The sequence below is a fragment of the Siphateles boraxobius genome, unplaced genomic scaffold, assembly GCF_051911475.1.
Source record: "Siphateles boraxobius isolate OS27281-9 unplaced genomic scaffold, OSU_SipBor_1 17, whole genome shotgun sequence".
NCBI classification, from domain to species: Eukaryota; Metazoa; Chordata; class Actinopteri; order Cypriniformes; family Leuciscidae; genus Siphateles; species Siphateles boraxobius.
The window spans coordinates 5,758,756-5,779,957 of NW_027508777.1; the positions used below are offsets into that span (position 1 = coordinate 5,758,756).

Below are 21,202 nucleotides of genomic sequence, written 5' to 3' on the forward strand. Positions count from 1 at the left end.
CGAGAGACTGTTCACGTCACGTCTGCCCAGCGAGAGACTGTTCACGTCACGTCTGCCCAGCGAGAGACTGTTCACGTCACGTCTGCCCAGCGAGAGACTGTTCACGCCACGTCTGCCCAGCGAGAGACTGTTCACGCCACGTCTGCCCAGCGAGAGACTGTTCACGCCACGTCTGCCCAGCGAGAGACTGTTCACGTCACGTCTGCCCAGCGAGAGACTGTTCACGTCACGTCTGCCCAGCGAGAGACTGTTCACGTCACGTCTGCCCAGCGAGAGACTGTTCACGTCACGTCTGCCCAGCGAGAGACTGTTCACGTCACGTCTGCCCAGTCAGAGACTGAGCACGTCCAGTCTGCCCAGTCAGAGACTGAGCACGTCCAGTCTGCCCAGTCAGAGACTGAGCACGTCCAGTCTGCCCAGTCAGAGACTGAGCACGTCCAGTCTGCCCAGTCAGAGACTGAGCACGTCCAGTCTGCCCAGTCAGAGACTGAGCACGTCCAGTCTGCCCAGTCAGAGACTGAGCACGTCCAGTCTGCCCAGTCAGAGACAGATCCGGAAATGCCCATTTGTGTGGCCGCCAAGGCACTTACGGACTATCTGGAGCGTCTGGCTCGGATCCTGGACATGCCCGTGTCTGCTGTTCCAGAGCCGGAGCCAGTGTCTCCTGTTTCAGAGCCGGAGCCAGTGTCTGCTGTTCCAGAGCCGGAGGCAGAGCCAGTGCCTGTTCCAGAGCCGGAGGCAGAGCCAATGCCTGTTCCAGAGCCGGAGGCAGAACCAGTGCCCGTTCTGGAGCCGGAGGCAGAGCCAGTGCCCGTTCCGGAGCCGGAGGCAGAGCCAGTGCCCGTTCCGGAGCCGGAGGCAGAGTCAGTGTCTGTTCCAGAGCCGGAGGCAGAGCCAGTGCCTGTTCCAGAGCCGGAGGCAGAGCCAAGGCCTGTTCCAGAGCTGGAGCCAATGTCTGTTCCAGAGTCAGCGCCTGTTCCAGCGCCAGAGCCAGTGTTTGTTTCTGTGTTTGTGTCTGTCCTTGTGACCATGTCTGTTCTAGTGACTGTTCCTGAGCCGGTGTTTGCAGTTCCTGAGCCGGTGGCTGCTGCTCCAGAGGCAGAGCCAGTGCCTGTTCCAGAGCCGGAGACAGAGCCAGTGCTTGCTCCAGAGCCAGTGTCTGTTCCAGAGCCGGAGGCAGAGCCAGTGCCTGTTCCAGAGCCGGAGGCAGAGCCAGTACCTGTTCCAGAGCTGGAGCCAATGTCTGTTCCAAAGCCAGTGCCTGTTCCAGTGCATGAGCCGGTGTCTGTTCATGAGCCGAGGTCTGTTGCTGTTCCTGTGCCATGGTCGCCCTCGCCCTGGCCGCCCGAGGGGTCTTCACCGCCCTGGCCGCCCGAGGGGTCTTCACCGCCCTGGCCGCCCGAGGGGTCTTCACCGCCCTGGCCTCCCGACGGGTCTTCACCGCCCTGGCCTCCCGACGGGTCTTCACCGCCCTGGCCGCCCGAGGGGTCTTCACCGCCCTGGCCGCCCGAGGGGTCTTCACCGCCCTGGCCGCCCGAGGGGTCTTCACCGCCCTGGCCGCCCGAAGGGTCGTCTGCTTCGCCCTGGGCGCCCGATGGACTGTCTGCTTCGCCCTGGCCGCCCGATGGACTGTCTGCTTCGCCCTGGCCGCCCGATGGACTGTCTGCTTCGCCCTGGCCGCCCGATGGACTGTCTGCTTCGCCCTGGCCGCCCGATGGACTGTCTGCTTCGCCCTGGCCGCCCGATGGACTGTCTGCTTCGCCCTGGCCGCCCGATGGACTGTCTGCTTCGTCCTGGCCGCCCGATGGACTGTCTGCTTCGCCCTGGCCGCCCGATGGACTGTCTGCTTCGCCCTGGCCGCCCGATGGACTGTCTGCTTCGCCCTGGCCGCCCGATGGACTGTCTGCTTCGCCCTGGCCCCCGGCTAAACCATCACCCCCTGTTTCTGTTCCCTTTCATGGACCTGGCCCCCCATCCCTCCCCCTGATCCTCCACCATTCCACCTCCCTCCTGAACTCTTGTGTTGTGTGTTTTGTCTTGGAGCGTCTGGTAGCCGCTCCGTAGAGGGGGGGTTATGTCACAGTGTTGGGTTTGTGTTCCCCAGGTGTCCACTAGAGGTCCTCGTTATCACGGTGTCCTTCACTATTGACTTCATTTCCCAGCATTCTATCTGTCACTGTCACTCATCAGTTCATTGCACTCAGCTGTTCCCCGTCATCATTGTTCCCAGCTGTTCATTGTTAGTCTTGTTAGATGTGTGTGTATATATTCCCTGTCTGTGTTAGTATGTGTACGGAGTCGTTGTATTTTATGTCCCCACACTTCTGAGGTTTGTTTCTGCTCGTTTCTCGTTTTTGTTGTTTTGTTCTTGGATTGCTTTTACGGTGTTTGACTCTTGCCTGGACTGGATTACGTGTACGGATTACCCATTAAACATACTGCATTTGGATCTACTGTTTCCCTGTGTGTGTGTCGTGACAGTATGCTGCCTATATTTCTTTTCCTTTTGAATTGTTTCGTTTAAAGAAATTGACGAATCGCCATCTCCATCATGGATTAAATAATCAGAGAGTAGGCTAGCCGATTTCTTTTCGTTTGGAATAGTTTCGTTTAATTTGATGATCGCCATTTCCGTATAGAACGCGCATAGAGAGAAATCCACATCATGGATTAAATATTCAGCGAGTGGCCTATTTCTTTTCGTTTTGAATTGTTTCGTTTAATGAAATTTCAAGCTTTATTTAGATATCTGTCATGTCTGTGAGACATACACTGAGTTTCGGTTAATTTATGATGAGATTTCAATGCAAGTGACCGCGGCGCGCCAGCGCACGATCATGTCATGATTATGTTGTCTGCTATATTTGATTCTTATTTATTATTGGTTGATAAAAAAAATATTAAAATTAGGATACAATTTATACAAAACGAAATTCACTTTAAAGAAAGGCCTTTTACAAAATGAAACTTAATTAAGTTGTCAATGACTGACTCCCGATGCATCCCATCTTACTCGTGCTGTTCAGTTTTCATTATCAACGTAATAAAAAATAACATTATAATATTTTAACAAATATAAACGAATGCGCTTATTTAATGAACTCGGGGCAAAATACATCCTCGCAGCAGTGAGTGGGTGGTTGTTTCGGAGATGCGACATTAGGTTAGAGGTGTTTCCATCTCTCGCGGTCACCTTTTTTATTGCAACATTTACAAATTGCCTAGTCAGTATTTACCGCCTCTCCCTTCTCTCTCTCTCCTCCACACGGTCTCTTGATGACAACTACATAAGCACTTTTAGGCATTGAATAAATTATATTTATTTATTATATATAAGTGCCGGTAATGACGGTATTGAAACTGATACCGTTGCTATTTTAAGACCCCGCGGTATACGATATTACCGAAATACCGCCCAACCCTACCTCAGTCACATACGTAATATATTTATATATAAATATAATTTTGGACACAAGAGGGCAGTATATCCCCATTTATGATTTCAAAAAGACCCCCCACCCTCCCCCTCCCCACACAGACACACACACACAGAATGGCAGGGGACACTCTGTCAGAGAGAGGGAGAGAAAATTCTCAGAATCCAAATTCAAACCACAATATCTGACTTTCTGTTGGTCGGCGCTAATGACTGTAAATTAGAAAGTTGTTCGGCTTGACGAGAACAATATACACGCCGAGTTTTGTAACTGTAGGTAAAACTAGCTAAGTTATAACACACTTTATGTGTCCTTTTTAGTCATAAATTCATTTCCTTGCCACGGCCAAACCATTCGAGATATCAAAAATCCGCTGGCAATTTATCATCCTCAATGTCTTGACTTCATGCTGACCGAGTTTATTGGCAATCCGATCAATTCCCAAGGAGAAGTATATCGAATTCCAGGGACATGCGTTTCCAAACAAACCATAATAGCCGACTTCCTGATGGGCTGGCGTAAAACTTAGAGAACGAAAGTTGTTCAACCCGATGAGATCTATATGTGTACCGAGTTTCATATTATTACATGCAAGTGTGTTTGATTTATGGACAAGTGTTCAAATCCCATTCCAGGGGGCGCTGTCGAGCCCCTCTGCCACGCCCGGGTACCAGCTTCAGCCCGGCCCTAATGGCTGCGGGTTCTGACCCGTGTGCAAAGTTTCAAGAGTTTGAGCATGTAAGGGCCCCAAAAGCCCCTGAAACCTTGAAAAACAAGAATTAAAAGTATTCTCACTATGTAGACAAATCCCCCCCCCCCCCCCCCCCCCCCTTTACCTCTCCCTCTCACAGAGAGAGAGAAAATTCTTCAAAACATCCACATTCAAACCAAAATTTCTGACTTCCTGTTGGTCGGAGCTAATGACTTTAAATTAGAAAGTTGTCCGGCTTGAAGAGTACACTATACATACCGAGTTTTGTTACTGTAGATAAAACTAACCCCCCCACTTTTGTCAAAAGGTGGCGCTACAGAGCCCCTGTACCACGCCCGTTTCTGAAACTTTGCACGTCTACTAGGTAACAAATGAGATGTGTCTGTCGAGTTTCATGCAATTTGAAGAATGTTAAGAGTCTCAAAAGCATCCAAAAAGAATATTAAAGTTTGATGCGTTGCCATGGCAACAGTATTTAAGATATCAATAATCCTTTCACAGGTCTACATCTGGCGTGTGTTTACATTATACACAAAGTTTGAAGCAAATCGGGTAAAAATAAGAGTGCGATTTAAAAGCATTTCGACAGTGACACACTTCCTGCTGCCAGTTGGTGGCGCTATAACTTTGACTCACAATAGTCACATCCATGTGACCGGCCTCTTACAACGAACACACTGTTGAAGTTTCATCAAGATCAATTAATGTATAAAGAAGTTATAACACACTTCCTGTTTCCATTATTCGCCATAAATTCGTTTCCTCGCCACGGCCAAAGCATTCGAGATATCAAAAATCCCCTGGCAATTTTTCATCCTCAATGTCTTGACTTCATGCACACCGAGTTTGGTGATGATTGGTTGAATTGTCTACAACAACCACATTGGGCCCTAATAATAAATAAAGCTGCAAGCAGCCATTACCGGGGCCAAGCACAAGAAGCGACAACAGATGCCATCATGGGTGGGAGTGGCAGACCAACTGCAGCAAGGAGCAATTAAAGACATTTTAAGAGAACTTTGGGTAAATGGCTGAAAAATCATATATACAGTAACTTTTAAGATGTTTTAATGGTTTATCACTTTCGACAAGTAGGTGGCGCAGTTACGAAATCGATGTGATGTGGTCAGAGTGAGGTGACAGTGACACATACAAAGTTTGGTGTCAAAATGTAAAGGCATTGCAGAGATAAAGACTTAATAGTCATTTTGGCAGCATGCCTCAACTTTGATGCTGCGGTGTACGAAAACGGTTTCGTCTATCAGCACGAAATCCATAACTTTTAGTCGGCACGGTCTGGAGAAGATACGATTCGATTTTGGTGAAAATCGGACAAACGGTCTAGGAGAAGTTTGAAAAAGAACATTTAGAAAGTAAATAAAGATGGCGGACAGGAAGTTCGTCCAAATACGTCAAACTTGGTATCTATGTTCTCGGCATGACCCAAGGAATCTAGTAAGACCAGTGTCATTACAATAGGCATATTTTTTCAAAAGTTATTAACATTTTTGGAAATTTAATTTTAACTTTTGACCAACAGGTGGCGCTGTCTCAAAATCTTTTGAGTACCTTCAGGGGATGGTGCTGGTGGCAAATTCTGAGTTTCACAATGTTACAGCAATGCATTTGTTAAGTATAGCATTTTACATTACAAAACTGTATTGAAGTCAATGGGAATTTCATGTTTTGTTCTATTATAGCGCCACCAAGAGGCAAATTTGTTCATGTGTCCTCGGAATGAGCCCATACATGTGTGTGCCAAATTTGGTGAAAATATCTCAATTCGCTTCGGAGTTATAGACATTTATATGAAAAAACACGTCAAAAATGACTGACATGTGACTGATTGAATTTTACTACCCCTTACTATCAATATTTTGACATTTGGGCTTTAACTTGTCGTTAACGAGCTATGGTTCCAAACTTCTGAAGGTGGTTTCGTCTCGATCGGACCAACGTTTTCAAAGATATCGGCAAATGTTTTTTAAGCGCTAAATCACAACGCTACACAAACCGTGAGACGAAACCTAGCATGTTTGGTATCTGTGGACTCGGGCAAGGATTCAGGAACCTAACGAGATGACTCCCGTGAAAATAAGTCAACCACAGCCAGAGTTATAAGCATTTGAAAAATAAAATTTACCACTAGGTGGCGCTGTTTTGAAACTTCTCAGGCTCCTTCAGGGCATCGTACTGATGACCCATACCGAGATTTGTAACAATGCGTTCATGCGTTCAAAAAATACAACATTTTAGCACATAATTCAAAATGGCCGACAGCCAAAATGGCCGATCTAGAAAAATTGGATATTGCTCGACTCGTCGTGACGCCTTGAATCTAACGAGACCACTTTTATGATTTTTGGACAAACCATTCAGAAGTTATAAGAAAAAATAGCCATTTTCTGTATCTCTGGACCAGCAGCATGTAGCCTCAGGTCATGCTTGTGATGACAGGTACCAACTTTGGTCTCAATACGATAAAGCGTTGCAGAGATACAGCCTTACGTGCGTTTTCGCAAGCGCTACATACATTTTTTTCGTGCGTTTATCAATAACGGTTTGACGAATCAACTTGAATTCCATAACTTTTTGTCCCCACGGTCTGAAGATGATCTGGTGCGATTTGTGAAAATCGGACAAACCGTCTAGGACGAGTTCGAAAAAGTAGGTTTTTTGAACAATTCAGCACCTTCGGTGCTTGGCCCCTAATAATAAGAACCGGAACAGATACAATAGGTGCCTCCGCACCTTCGGTGCTTGGCCCCTAAATATAGCTGCAAGCAGCCATTACCGGGGCCAAACGCAAGAAGCGGCAACAGATGCTGGTGTCAATGGGAATTTCATTTTCCCATTATTGACTTCAATAATTTTCCCATTATTGAAGTCAATGGGAATTTCATGTTTTGTTCTATTATAGCGCCACCAAGAGGCAAAATCTCACAATTTTTAAAAAGCCCATACATGTGTGTGCCAAATTTGGTGAAAATATCTCAATTCGCTTCGGAGTTCTAGACATTTATATGAAAAAACGCATAAAAAATGACTGACACATGACTTTGATTGAATTTTACTACCCCTTACTATCAATATTTTGGCATTTGGGCATTGGCATATAGTTAAGAAGCTATGGTTCCAAACTTCTGACGGTGGTTTCGTCTCGATCGGACAAGCGGTTTCGAAGATATAGCCAAATGTTTTTTTCGCGCTACAGGGTTCTACGCTAAGGTTTTCCCAAGGAGCACATGTGCTCCTAAATGAAAAAATCTTGGAGCACACAAAGACATTTTGGAGTGCAGTGAAAAATGTTCAAGTAACAGAGTTTAACAGACTGTTTATTATATATATATATATATATATATATGAGCAAAACGTGTGTCCTCCTCCTCTTTCTGTTCAACTATGGTGTGAAACCGTCGTTTTGATGCAGAAGTATAAATCACACTTTACAATCACTTTAGTAAAAACACAACAAGGGGAACGAGTTTCTCTCAGGAGGAGGAGCACATCGGCACACCTGTGAATCTGCATCTTTCCACTGCAGAGGCTTTTTCCACAACATGGAGGAGAAACTATTTTAAATGAGTGTATTAGTATTTACTAGTATTAGTCGACTAAAACTAGACTAAAAATAAAACAATTCAGATGACTAAAATATAATGGGTTTAGTTCAATTGTAATGCATTCATTTAGAATTTCTCTTGTAATGCATTCATTTAGAATTTCTCTAAAATGCCCAAACCCATATACTCCTGGAGAAAACATCTATTTACCTGTTAATATGAATGATTTTAAAGTTTGAACATGCAATACATATACAGATTTAACTACTGTGACTTAAAAAAAAATATCTTAAAATTAAATAAAACCCCTTTTCCTAAAGTAGAATAGTCTTCTTTCAATGAATGATATATGCATTCTTTATAACTACTTGCATACATCATTCTTTATTATTTCAAGCAGCAGACATTTATTTGTATGAATTAAATATAATGAATCCTTATTAAAGCTATTAACGAGCAGTGAATGCTTTTCTCTTTTTCTTTTGTTGCTTGATCAATATTACACAGACTACACGGACACAGACTGCATTAGGTTTATTACTCACTGTCACTTTAAGACATCGTATCATGTCCAATGACATGCGGATCCAATTGCACTGATGCACATCCGATACACTCAAAACTGTTTAAGACTTAACCGACACAGTTTACGTGAATTCTCTCCAAAACGAACGTTTCGACATAATGTTGTGTATTTGTCCATTCAGACACGAAAGAAAGCTAAATTCAGTCCTCGCGCGCTGTGTGTGTGTGTGTGTGTGTGTGTGTGTGTGTGTGTGTGTGTCTGCACGCTTCGAGTTGGGTGTGTGCGCACAGAAAACTATGCGTCGTCATCACTCTTATTCAGATATATATGACTGCTTCCAGACGTTTACATTTTTTAATATTTTATGAGACATGCAGCGCATATGAACCCGTGTTCCGCTGGTAGATCAGCACAAATATATACCGCCGACCCAGAGGGTTAAAACCCGAACTCGAGGAAAATGAACTAATCATTTCTCTTTCCGGTACTGACAGCATAGCCTCTATGTGACTGGCAGGAAGAACGAAAGACTCGGACCCGGCCTAACCCGAACTTGAAAGATTGAACTAATCATTTCTCTTTCTGGCCCTGCTGTATCACACACGGCACGGTCGGCCCAGCAGACAGATCAGAGTCAGACACTGACGAGTCGACAACTAACGTCTTGAGACACGAGAGGAGAACTAACCTGATAAATATGAAGTTGCAAAGGAAAGAACGTCTCGGATCAGGAGGTGAGGTGAACTAACAGAATCAGACTGCAATAGCCTGAACTTAAGAACTGTAGGATTTCAAATTTTATTTAAATGTTTAATTTAGATTTCCTATACAATAGTATTTTATATTGAGAAAGTTTATAAATGATGAGACCAGGAAATCTCTGCAAACGGTAGGGGTTCCCAGCGGGATATTCCTGACTGTCCCATCTCAGTACGAGAAGGCTAGGCTTTTCCTGTTCTCATTGTTTTACCGGGTGAAGAGTCATGCTGAGCAAGTTTGAACACCTGCTATTTTATTACTGAGACCGTTTGTCTTGGAGTTCTCGTCTCAGTGCGAGAAGTCCTGCACCGTTCTGTTCTCATGTCTCAGCTCATTTACATGCTTTGTTCATCACAATGTAATCCCTCCCCCTTGAAATGTATATAAACTACAATGTAAAGTTCCCTTAGTTAGACTTCACTTGACTTGGGTACGAAGCAGACTACAGCAAATAAAGAATCCTGCTTAAATAAGTCTCCTGGTTTTCGCTTCTGAGTTTTTCTACACTGAAGAAGGAAGAAGTTTACAACAGAACCAACAACTAATCAATTAATAAACCCTTTCGGTTTCTTATAATTTGGCTTTGGCTGCATTACCCTATAGTTTATTAGATTTTTTTACAAATGTAATCAACATTTTCGTAAGTACTAGATGTGTTGGGATATTTAACATGCCATTTTAATTATATTATGCTGAAATGAACGAAATGACTCGAAAAAAGATTCTTTCATTTTGCTAAACCAGACTCAAAGATCCGAGTCAGTAAAATGATCCGAACTTCACACTATTACTTGTGATCTCCGGGCTGCGCACAGCCTTACGTGTTACAATCAAGCGTGCTGCACAAGCCCTGAAAAGTGAAGCCTAAACGTCTCAATCGCCCCCCGGTGACCGGTCCTAGTATAGGTCATAAACCCGCCTCCCCATGTTATTCAACAGGACGTGGTTGGGGACAATTGACAGACACAAACACTTAAAGGAGTCATGGTGTTCATTTGTTTCTTTTAAAGACAAGACGGAGGCTCACTGACATGGTTTAAAATATATTTCAGCGTTTTGTAAATCGACGGCCTACTACCCCTGACTGAGTAACTTTCCAATCCGATCGCTGTTCTCCCAGTTTTAGTGTTATTCCACTAGATTTATGGATAAACTGTTTGATTTATAATTATTTTCACATTTCACTTACCCTGCTGTGCACGAGCATAGCTCCTCAATTTGTGTTTCCCATTTGATGGTCAGCGTATGAGGCGGCTGCTGCTTGCACTGGGACTATAGGGTTTAGCTTAAATTTTTATGAAATTATTCGATAATCGGTTGCATATTATGTTGTGGATATATCCCTCAAATGCACACTGCAGTCCCTTTTGTCTTGCTCTCTCAAATATTTCGCATGTTCGCCAAAAATTACTAATTATCTCATTGGGAATGTCTGACACCGGTGCATACACACTGTAATAGATGTACCAGGCGCGAAAGCTTGACAGGCGTAGCAACAGTAACTAAGGAGGGCGGGGCTTAGCGAAGGGTCAATTCAGCATTGAACAAGAAGTGTGTTTTGAGCGGTGAGGGGAGTCTATCTTGAATGCTTGTGATTGGCCTTTGCATTCAAGAAATCAACACATATGTCTGTGATTGGCTACATCGCTCAACGCTGCAAACATGTTATAAAAAGAAACTCTGGCCTGTAAATCGTTTCTATTTTGTTTTAGTTGTTCTTGTTGCTTTTCTGCAACAGATGAATAAAAATGTATTAGTTTCTATTAGGGGTGTGAACCTACACTGGTCACACGGTTCGGTTCGATTACTATTATCATGTCATCGATTCAGTTCAATTCGATATCGCGATGCATTGCGGTGCACTGCATCTGCAATTTAAATTTTTACTCCAAAAGTGATGTGTGCGCGCGCGCGTTCGCCTGTTCGGGAAGTCGCACTGACAGAAACAGTGACATTCCAGTTTAAGTTTCAAGGGAGTAAAGCCTGTTTATGCCATTTAGTAAATGAAATTGTCTCAAATCAATTTTGTTGTAAAGAAATGTTAATTTAAAAGTAGCGCTCATTCATCAGTGTATAATGTTACCATTAGTGTTGTCACGATACTAGAGTTTCTAACTTCGATACCATGAAAAATATCGATATTCGATACCATTTTCGATACCACGGAGAAAAAAAACTGCCACAAATATTAAGGTTTTTATTTATTTATTTAAAGCTAAAAATAACAAGTCTCTAGAAAATGACAAATGAGGTATATTATAACAAAAATGTCCTGAGGTACTAGTGCACTTGTTCAAAGGCCTCTCAGATTGCCATACATTCAAAAACCAATAAAGTGCAAGTAAAAAAAAGTGCAATCTTTTGTATTTCCAAGTAAAATTAAAATACAATCACAATCTCAACAAAAGATACTTAAACTTCAAGCAAAAACAAAATTAGTGCAATCTTATTCATCAAGTAACAAATTAGTAAACAAAATAATTGAATGGAATCTGTTGCTGCAGTTATGCAGATTTTCTCTACAGAGGTGAGTGAGATTGACACCCATTACTGTATCCTACAGTTGTTTTGCAACTTTCAGATTTTGAGCTAGGAATACTAGCATGTCAATGTGCTCCTCTGTAAGTCGTGCCCTTCTTGCACTGCAAATGAGCCCTGATGTACTAAATACACTAAATACACGCTCTGAAGCTGAACTTGAAGCAGAGATGCACAGATGCTTCTTAGCAAACTGGGCAAGGTGAGGTAAAGTTGTCTCATGTGTCCTCCACCATGTGAGTGGGTCCTCTTCTGCACTGATTTCAGGCATCTTTTCATATACTGAAAACTCATTTTTGAGTTCCATTTCTGCACTCTCACCTTCTCCTCTGGATGATGAACCCTCTCCATGTTCATTCTTTTTTTCCCCCTGTATGTTTGTTAACAGTCTCTTCAGATCTGTTTTAGTTTTTTTTGCTGGTTGCTGCTTGTCATCTCGAGATGATGTTTGCTGACTTCAGCCCCCTGCTTCTAGTAAATTGAAACTGACCATAAGATCCTGTTTAACCTCCTCTCTTAAGGTTACAAAACTGTCCTTGAACCTTGGGTCAAGAAATGTGGCTTTGTTTAATATCAGCTGCAGATGTGTGTTCTCATATCTATGTCTGAGATCTTCTCTGATGTTGTCTTTAAGTTGACGTTTTAGGTTGCTGTCACCTTCCTCAACTGTCAAAGTAGAGAAGATCTTCCAACTCAGAGGCAGGACTGCAGAGAGAGTGGTGTGTTTTTCACCACTAAGGGCATCCGTGAAAGAGCTGACGGGGCTCAATACCTCTTTTACAGTCTCAAGAACTGTAATATCTGAATCTTTGGGCATGAGGTGCCATTTCTTCCGATCATCAGCTAGAACTGAACTGACAGCTTGCTGCTGTTCTAGAAATCTCTCCACCATTTCATAAGCTGAGTCCCAGCGTGTGGGCTCATCATGGATCATTCTGTGTTCAGGCAATTGCAAATCTTTTTGTTTTTTCTTCAGCAGTCGCAACATCTTTGGTGACCTGCTGAAGGCAGACACTGTCTTTCTCAACCTCGACAGTGATCCAGACACACGGTCTATATCCAGGCCCTTGTTAATGGCAAGGTGCAAGTTATGCCCAAAGCAGGGGACCCATGTGAAGTCTTGCTGAAATGCTTTCTTGTTTGCTGAAGCATTATCAGTGGTGATACCAGCCATGTAGGACATGTCCAGCTTCCATGCTTCTTGTATCATCTCTTCCAATGCTTCCCTCAAGCATTCTGCTGTGTGCTCAGTGTGGAGCCCAATACAGCCCAAACACCAGCTCTGCATGTCCCAGGTTTCAGTGATAAATTGCAGAGTTACTGCCATGAACGTGGAAGTGGCCCTGCTTGTCCACAGATCAGTGGTGCATGAAAAAAAGTTTTTTCTTCCAAGATGGTTCATGACTATTTATTTCGTTTTGTTATATAGGGCTGGGACTTCGGTGTGCATGAAAAAGTTCCGTGAAGGAAGGGCATACCTGTTGTTCAAATGTTCAAGAAGTTGTTTGAAGCCAGGTTTCTCAACAGTATACACAGGAACCTGATCCATGCATATGTACACTGCTACAGCCCTGTTCAGCTTCTTGGCTTCATTTGAGTTTGCTTCATACTTTCTTTGCTGTTCAAATACAGCTGGTAGTGTAGGTTGTGAGTGTGTTGTTTCTGTTGCAGGTCGAGTCTCATCTTCTTTCTGGTGCTACAAGAGAATGCCAAACTTTAATAAACATTTTTCTTTTTCTATTTCGACCACACTTTTAAAATGTACTGAACTAACTAATCTAAGAACTAGGTTAATGGTAATAGATATTTAATTGTTAACATGAATAATTAATGAAAAATACTTCCAAAACATTTATTAATCTTATTAAAAAGTTTAAACTAACATTTACTAATACATGTACTAATTAAAATCTAAAGTTCTATCTGTTTATATATTTTTCATTGGACCAGAGCTAACATGATCCGTTGTATTTTTATTACCTACTGTTATCAAAGATTAAAATATACTGTAACAAATGCATTGCTCATTGGTCATAAATGCTGGTTAATACATTAACGTTATTTGATGATCAGATTTAAACGCAAACGTGCGTGCATCACACGTGAAAACAATGCTCACTGGATCGACATGAAGTCAAGTCACCTATATTTATATAGTGCTTTTAACAATACAGACAACACAGTCTCTCATATCAACAACAATAATGGGCCATCTTGGTTAATGTTTCAGAAATGTTTAAATGAGAAGAGTTACCAACCTCTCGAAATTCTTTATATAGATCCGGGTGTCGGTCTTTCAGGTGCTTTGCTATATTAGTGGTGTTAGCGCCTTTTGTTAGCACTGTTCTGTAGCATCTCTTGCATATTGGCTTGCTTGTGTCCTTCGGCTTTCCATGTTCATTTGCTTCATATCCAAAATATTTCCAGATAGCACTCCTGCTGTTTTCTTTATCGACCAAAGGCGGTCGCGTCGGCGCCGCACTCGCCATCTTTCCTTTCACTTCAGTTTTGTTAGTGAATGAGACGAGTGCGAGTGCGCGTGCGCAGGTCAACGCGCCTTTGGAGAGAAGTGAAAGTGACAGCTCGGCTAGTAGCCTATCGGTGTATCGATTCTTTGGGAAATTAATATTGGTATCGTTCAGATATTTCAGTATCGATATTTATCGAAATATCGATATTTTTGACAACACTAGTTACCATAGAGATGCGCACATCAACCGTCGCCGAGCCCGCTGTTGAAGGTAACGATCATCCATTTATAATCACGCGTAACACAGAATAATTGTAATTTGACCATCAGGTTCGGATACTTAAATCAGCTCTATGTGTGCGTGACATGAGCGCGCACAGCGCGTGTCTTCTCCAGGTCGTGCTTACCAGGTTGTTCATTAGAGCCGGAATGTGCCCAGAATAGATGTAGGCTTTTAAAGTATTCAGAGCATTTTTAATTACTCTCACTCGCGTCTCGCCTCCTCTGCCATTGTATGCTACGCGACAAAGCACACACGCGACAAATGATGTCAGAAAAGCGTCAGTATAACCGGTTATGGTCTATTACTGAACCGATACCGAATCGTCCTCGTCTGCATCGCGATGCATCGTAGAAACGATTAATTTTGACACCCCTAGTTTTTATAAGTTTTATTCATAGATATTTCTAGTTTGCGGGAGTCCCGCAAATCGTTTTATTCTCCCGCAACTTTTTTTACAGTCTATGAGGCTGTATATATATATCCTGAGGTGCACTTATAATGGTAGTATGATTTTTACTTTACAAATTGTCCTAATTTAGAGATAAAAGGCCATTTTCTACCCTGATTTTAGCCCTCTGATTTGTATGCTCTGATTGAAATGGCATGTCTGCTGTGAGCAGTGGCGTCATGCCCATTCAAAGACAGAGGGGGCCCCCCTCAGATATTTCCTCCCTGATAATTTTTTTATCACAACTTTAGGCTATTCCTATTATGCTCCATAATTACCAGAGCATATAACGACTCAAATGTATTCTTCTGGATGTGTAATAAATCGGTCAGCATCAGCCCGCCCCTTTTTCCTAATATGGTGTCTGTGTATATCAAATGTAGAGCGCTAGGCGCGTAGTGCTCTAGAATCTTTGCTGTGTATGTTCAAGCAACTCACACTCACTCGTCTCGCACGTTGAGCTGGCAATGTTTTACAGATGGTCTTGAAGTGGTAAGTGGGCAAAGCAACAAATTGGCATTGAATTAGTTATCGGATGATATTAAAAGGTAGTGGGATTACTAAAGTAATGTTACATATTACATTTGATTTGATTACTTTTTTACATTTCTGTCAAATATTAACCATTTTCATATAAACGGGGTAGTGTTAACCTTATTCAGCACTGAAATCTGTCAAACTTCTTTCAAAGTCCTTCATCACATATTAATATTAAAATAACTTAATTTCAGAGCACCATAAAGTCAGACCTCAGCACCTTTATGTACCTTTAATGTAAGTTCGTTCTTAGGTCACATACCAATTTAAAATCATAACATAAAAACTGCAATGGTGGTACTGTTTTTAAAATCATGTAGTAGGCCTAAGTGTACAGTAAGTGTGTGTGTGTAAACATGCTTTAATGAAGTAGACTTCAAAAGCTTTTGAATTTGAGCTTACAGTCAACCTGTCTTTTACATAAACTTACTTAATAGATACTTTAACTTAGTCCTCAGATAGAGGAGGGTTGCTGCTAGCTCCGTTAAGGTATTTCTGTCCCTCCCAAACTGCATTGAAATGGTATGTTTAGCAGCCAGAATTTAAAAATTTTCAGGGGGAGAAACCCCCTGACCCCTCCTAACATGATCCATATCACCCGTCAGAAAACAATTGCAACGACTCAGATTGTAGCATCTTCAATGTGAATGCCTGCTATGATTTGCTATCATCTTTGCATATGAGATAGCCGTATGTGGAACTCTCAAAAACCTGTACTACGTTTTTAACATTACAACTGTCAGGAACTAATTGTGAAAAGTGTTGATTATGGCATTATATTTAAATCTACATTTAGATCTGTACATCAAAATTCGAAGAAAAAGAATACCTTAAAGATATCTTTAGTTTTTGGGTCCCTAAGTAATTTGTGGGAGGCTCCACCTCGTGTCTAAATGTGGTATTACATTCAAGGTTTTGATTATTTGTTACTTTAATGTACCCGCTTAATAATTAAATATTAGCCTAGAAAATCCAGACCTAAGATATTTTAATTCCATACGCGCAACTACTTATGAGCCATGCTCTGAATTTTTTTAATAATAATAAGCTATTAAACTTTGCTTTTTCCCATACAAGATTTGTAGAGCAGTCTCACCAGGCGTATGAAGCCGAATCCTCGATCTCTGTTGATGAAAACCTCATTTGCCTCTCCATATTTGGAGAAAAGCTTCTTGAAATCTTCCTCCGTCATATCTGATGGTAGATTACCGACAAACAGTCTGCACCGCTGAATGAATGTTTTCTCCCCCGGTCTCCTGAAGTTCTTGAGGTCTAAAGCCATCTCCTGAGGCGCAGTGTTTGCAGGACTAGAGTCCCGCGGTGATGGAGCAGCTGCCTCCATCTTTTCGCTGGGATCTGGGGAAGATTCCGCGCTGCGCTTAAAATTCTGCGGATGCGGGGATGTAACGTTAGCATTGTTTTGAACATTCACCTGTTTTAGGTTACGGTTTGCCATTGCGCCGCAGCCTTAACTATGACTTATACAACACTGGCTCGGATTTTATTTTAATCGAAATAGAGACGTGGTATTATGGTCTATTTTTTTTTTTTTTTTACTATTATTGTAACCTACGATCAAGTGAACTTATAAGAAGACGGCTCCGCGCTGCATCTTCTTCTTTTTCTTGCGGCGGATTGCAGACACATATGTGCATTACCGCCACCTATCACCCAAATGGACCATTGTCAGTCTACTTACATTCTCCTACCTACTTCACCCTTGATTCTCAAATGGATAGTTCACCCAAAAATTAAAATTCTGTCAGTATTTACTCACCCTCATGTTGTTCCAACCTCGTAAGACCTTCGTTCATCTTCGGAACACGAATATTCATGATATTTTTTTATTAAATCTGAGAGCTGGTTCAGTCCTCCATAGGCTTCTTAAGGGATAGAAGCTTGCCAGCCCTGGCTCTGTGGGCCATCTATAATAAATACATAGACGCCCTATTGGCCGCTTTGGAACCTGTTTGGAACGTTGCTGCGATACGTCAACGCGTCCGCCATATTGCGGAGGGCAAGACTGCACTGTAATCAAATGCAAGTAAACGGTGAGCTGCGGTTTTTCTGGATAAAAACAAAAAAGAAAATTACATTTATCAACTGATTTCAGTGGTTTACAAACCTCTGAAATCAGTTGATAAATGTAAATTTTGATTTTAATTTGATAAACGTATATGTGGTGTACAAAAAGTTCCATCTCTATTTATTTAAAATCTCGATAGTTAGATCATTTATAAAACTTTTTTTTTTTAAATAAGGAATTGTCAAAGCTCCGGCTTGTCATGTAGGCTATCTGACTTTTTATTCTTGGATAAGAATTGTGAATATATAATTAATTAGATAGAGACATCAGAGCCAGCGGCAAACGTCAGAAGCACTAGCCGAGGTAAGGCTGTTCCAGGCGGGGTACATGAGAGCGCTGAGCGCGCGCTGATCCCTGTGCCCGGTTGCATAAAGCACCTTAAGTGTAATTTTCCCTTAAGTTCGCCCTTATGTTTCCCTTAAACTTAAGGGTGTTGCAGAAAATGCCCTTATATGGTACTTAAGGGTTTCTTTAAGTGAAACGTCATAAACACTTAGAATTTCCCTTAAATGCTGTTTTTTCACTTAAGGAATCCCTTAAAAACCGTTAAGTGTTGCATAAAGCCCCTTAACTGTCATTTTCCTAAGTACAGTTTAAGGTTAGGAAAACTTTACCTTAAGAGTAACGCGGACAAAAAAAGACGACATGGCTGAATTTATGGAACCAATTGAAGATAATTATGTGCCAAGAAGAATTTTTAGGGATAGGGAGAACCCTTTGGATCATCTTAGCGATGAAAAACTGCTTCGAGAATATCGATTTAATCGCCGCGGAATCTATGAAATTGCTGACAAACTGGAAGGCGACCTTGGCCATGTTACCCAGCGCAACCACTCACTACCCTCTGTGCTTCAGTTACTTATAGCACTTCGGTTCTTTGCAACTGGGAGTTTCCAGTCTGTAGTGGGAGATGTTTTCCACGTTCATAAGTCGTCCGTCAGTAGAGTTATTCACAGGGTTGCAGGGGCCCTTTGCCGTCATTTAAGCCAAACCGTGACGTTTCCATCTGGTGTTGAACTTGATGTCATTCAAACCTCTTTTTTTCGGAAAGCGGGGTTTCCTCGAATAAGTGGTGTAATTGACGGCACACATGTCAGAATTCAAGCGTCCCGCACGCACGAAGATCAGTATGTGAACAGGAAAAATTACCATTCTGTTAATGTGCAGTTAGTGTGTGACCATCTGTGCAGAATAATAAATGTCGTTGCATCGTGGCCAGGGAGTACACATGACTCTAGGATTTTGACAGAGAGTAAGATCGGGAGAGATTTTGAAGCTGGAATGCACGGTGGTCTTCTGCTCGGTGACAGTGGTTACCCCTGCCGACCATGGCTCATGACGCCCTTCATGAATTGCCTTAACGCTGCGCAGGCATGTATTTAATAATGTTACAGACAACTAAGATGTACAAATTATATCAACTTGATATTAAACTGACTTGAAAAAAAAATCCTCTTTACTAACTTTAAAAAAACATAAACTGAACGTAAAAACATAGGCCATATGTTGTCTAACTTATTGATATTTTTTTGTGTATTAAAATGTATTTTGACTTGTTGATAATTATGGTTATTCTTTGGTCCTGTAGGAAAGATACAACAGTGCGTTGACTCACACAAGGTCGATAGTTGAGAGGACGATCGGACAGCTTAAACGGAGATTTCACTGTCTCCACAGTGAACTGCGCGTTGAGCCTCCAAGGGCTTGCAAAATTATTGTCGCCTGCGTTGTTCTTTTTAACATGTCCAAGATGTATTCTGCCTTCGAAGAGGAAGATGAGCTCGAAGAAGAGGGTAATGAAGCAGAAGAGGCTCATGAAGCAAATCTTCTGCAGCAAGATTTCCAACAGGCTGGATTTGTTGTCAGAGATGCCATCGTAAATGCATTCTTTAATTAGCAGGCCTAGTATGACCAATAGTTGTAGGCTAATATTTATATATATATATATATATATATATATATATATATATATATATATATATATATATATATATATATATATATATATATATATATATATATTAGCAGCAGTAGTAATATTATTAATAAAATGTATTATTAGCCTATTACAATAATTATTATTAATGTTAATGATACAATGTATATAGTAGGTTAGCAGTTGCAAGTTAATGTAATGATTTATAAATTATAATTTATAGGCTAGTGTTGTTTAGTATTAATATTTTATAAATATATTAGCTATATTGTATTTTGCTATTATTATTGGAATTTTGTTAATATATTTGTCCTTGTAATTACATAAATAAATACAAAACTTTTCAGATATGTCATAAAATGTATTTATAATAATATATTTATTCGTCAAGTGATGTTATTGTTATTTTCCCTTCACTTTGTAGTTGCAACAGTTTGTTGTTAAGAATTATGTTGTAAAGGTCTTGATTTTCCTTCTCCTTTTTAATTTTTTCGATCTCCAATTGCAGCTTTGTTTTTTGTAGCTGTAGGACGTCTCTCTGCAGTTCCAGCACTTCTTCTCTTGTAGAGGCTGGAGAGGGTAGTTGCGTCTTTCTGCAATTCACAAGTGTTTTGGAGGAATTATGAAATATAATATAATAAATAATATTGGGGCTGTTCTAAGTCAAATTAACAAAACTAAAATAATTGTTAACTAATAAATAACTCACTTTGTTGCCTGGTTTGGCGTACTGCTGGCGCTCTGTCGGTGTTGCTTTGATTGCTGGAAAGGTCTAACGCGTGAAACAAAGAAATACCAATCAAAATTTATATTTATATACAAATAAAAATATTTTATTACTACGCCTGTCGTGATTTTCATATCGTTTATCCCCATAGAGATACATTTTATTTAATTTAAGACAATAATGTTCTCTCACTCCGTGTTACATTCCTCTGGTTGAGTCACTTCACTCTCTAAGCCGCCAGGGATGCCAGCCAGGACAGGTGAGTCCGCCCCAAGGATGTCTTGGACCAGTTTAGTTGTCTCTGATAATTCTGTTGGCGGTGGTCCTCCACCTACAGTTTTGTTATCGTTAGCTCTCGGTGCGTGCGAAGAAAATAGAGAAAAAACTAAGAGCGTTTTTTTTCTTACCAGTTTTGTTGGACTCCCTCTTATGAATGCTTATTTCTTTTTTTGCCCCCACAGAGATGTTTTCATATTTTTTAATTACCTCTGAAACCGTCCTCTTTACTCCTAAGTTCCGTGCATTAATTTTCTCGGTTATTTCCTCCCACTGTTTATTTTTTTTGCCAGCAGTTATGACGGGATTAAATTTGCTTCTTAAAATTCCTTTTCTTTTCCCATATTCATCTAGAAGAATACACTTCTCATCCTCAGTCCAGTTTGGCTTTCTTTTTTTGTTTTCCTTATCCATTTCTTTAGGCTATTCGTTGTTTTAAAGCTCCTAGGTTAATGTGTATAGGAGCGTATCTATGGCAACGATAGATTTTTATAACGGCAAACCTGGATCGCTGCCGTGAAACACTTAACGGTTTCCCTTACCTAAGAGAACTCATTAAGGGATTATATGCAACACCCTTAAATCATTCCCTTAGTTAAGGGGAAATCACGCCTTAAGTCCCACACTTAAGGGAAAAACTTAAGGTGCTTTATGCAACCGGGCATCTCAATCCATCTCATCTGGATCTCAACTCCGAGACCGTCAGATCAATTTTTTTAAAATAGGCGCTATCTTTATAAATAAACCACATATTTGAGCTTTAAACAACTACATTGTCCACTGAAATACTATTAAAACTACATTTCGTGACACAATAACAGTAGTATTTTTAAATTTCGCGGCTTTTCTCCTCTGGACGTTACTATTACTAATTATATCATGACCAAATACAACCAGAAACAAA

At 41.3% G+C, this 21,202-nt stretch overlaps 1 protein-coding gene and 1 long non-coding RNA gene across 3 annotated transcripts in view; both read right to left on the reverse strand.

The window, feature by feature from the left end:
- The window catches only part of pspc1 (paraspeckle component 1), a 93,371-nt gene extending 76,453 nt beyond the window's left edge, over nt 1-16,918 (reverse strand). For both annotated transcript variants that reach the window (XM_077232352.1, XM_077232353.1), the window contains exon 1: nt 16,370-16,918. In XM_077232352.1, the coding sequence (XP_077088467.1) occupies nt 16,370-16,729 (360 nt within the window). In that variant the 5' untranslated portion in view covers nt 16,730-16,918. The remainder of the gene's footprint in view (nt 1-16,369) is intronic.
- Nucleotides 16,919-19,635: 2,717 nt separating this feature from the next.
- LOC143740235 (uncharacterized) lies at nt 19,636-20,927 on the reverse strand. Its single transcript, XR_013204811.1, has 3 exons — nt 20,215-20,927; nt 20,005-20,067; nt 19,636-19,888 (listed from the first exon to the last, which is right to left on the reverse strand). It is a non-coding gene; the product is annotated as an uncharacterized LOC143740235 (long non-coding RNA).
- Between the last annotated feature and the right edge of the window lie 275 nt (nt 20,928-21,202).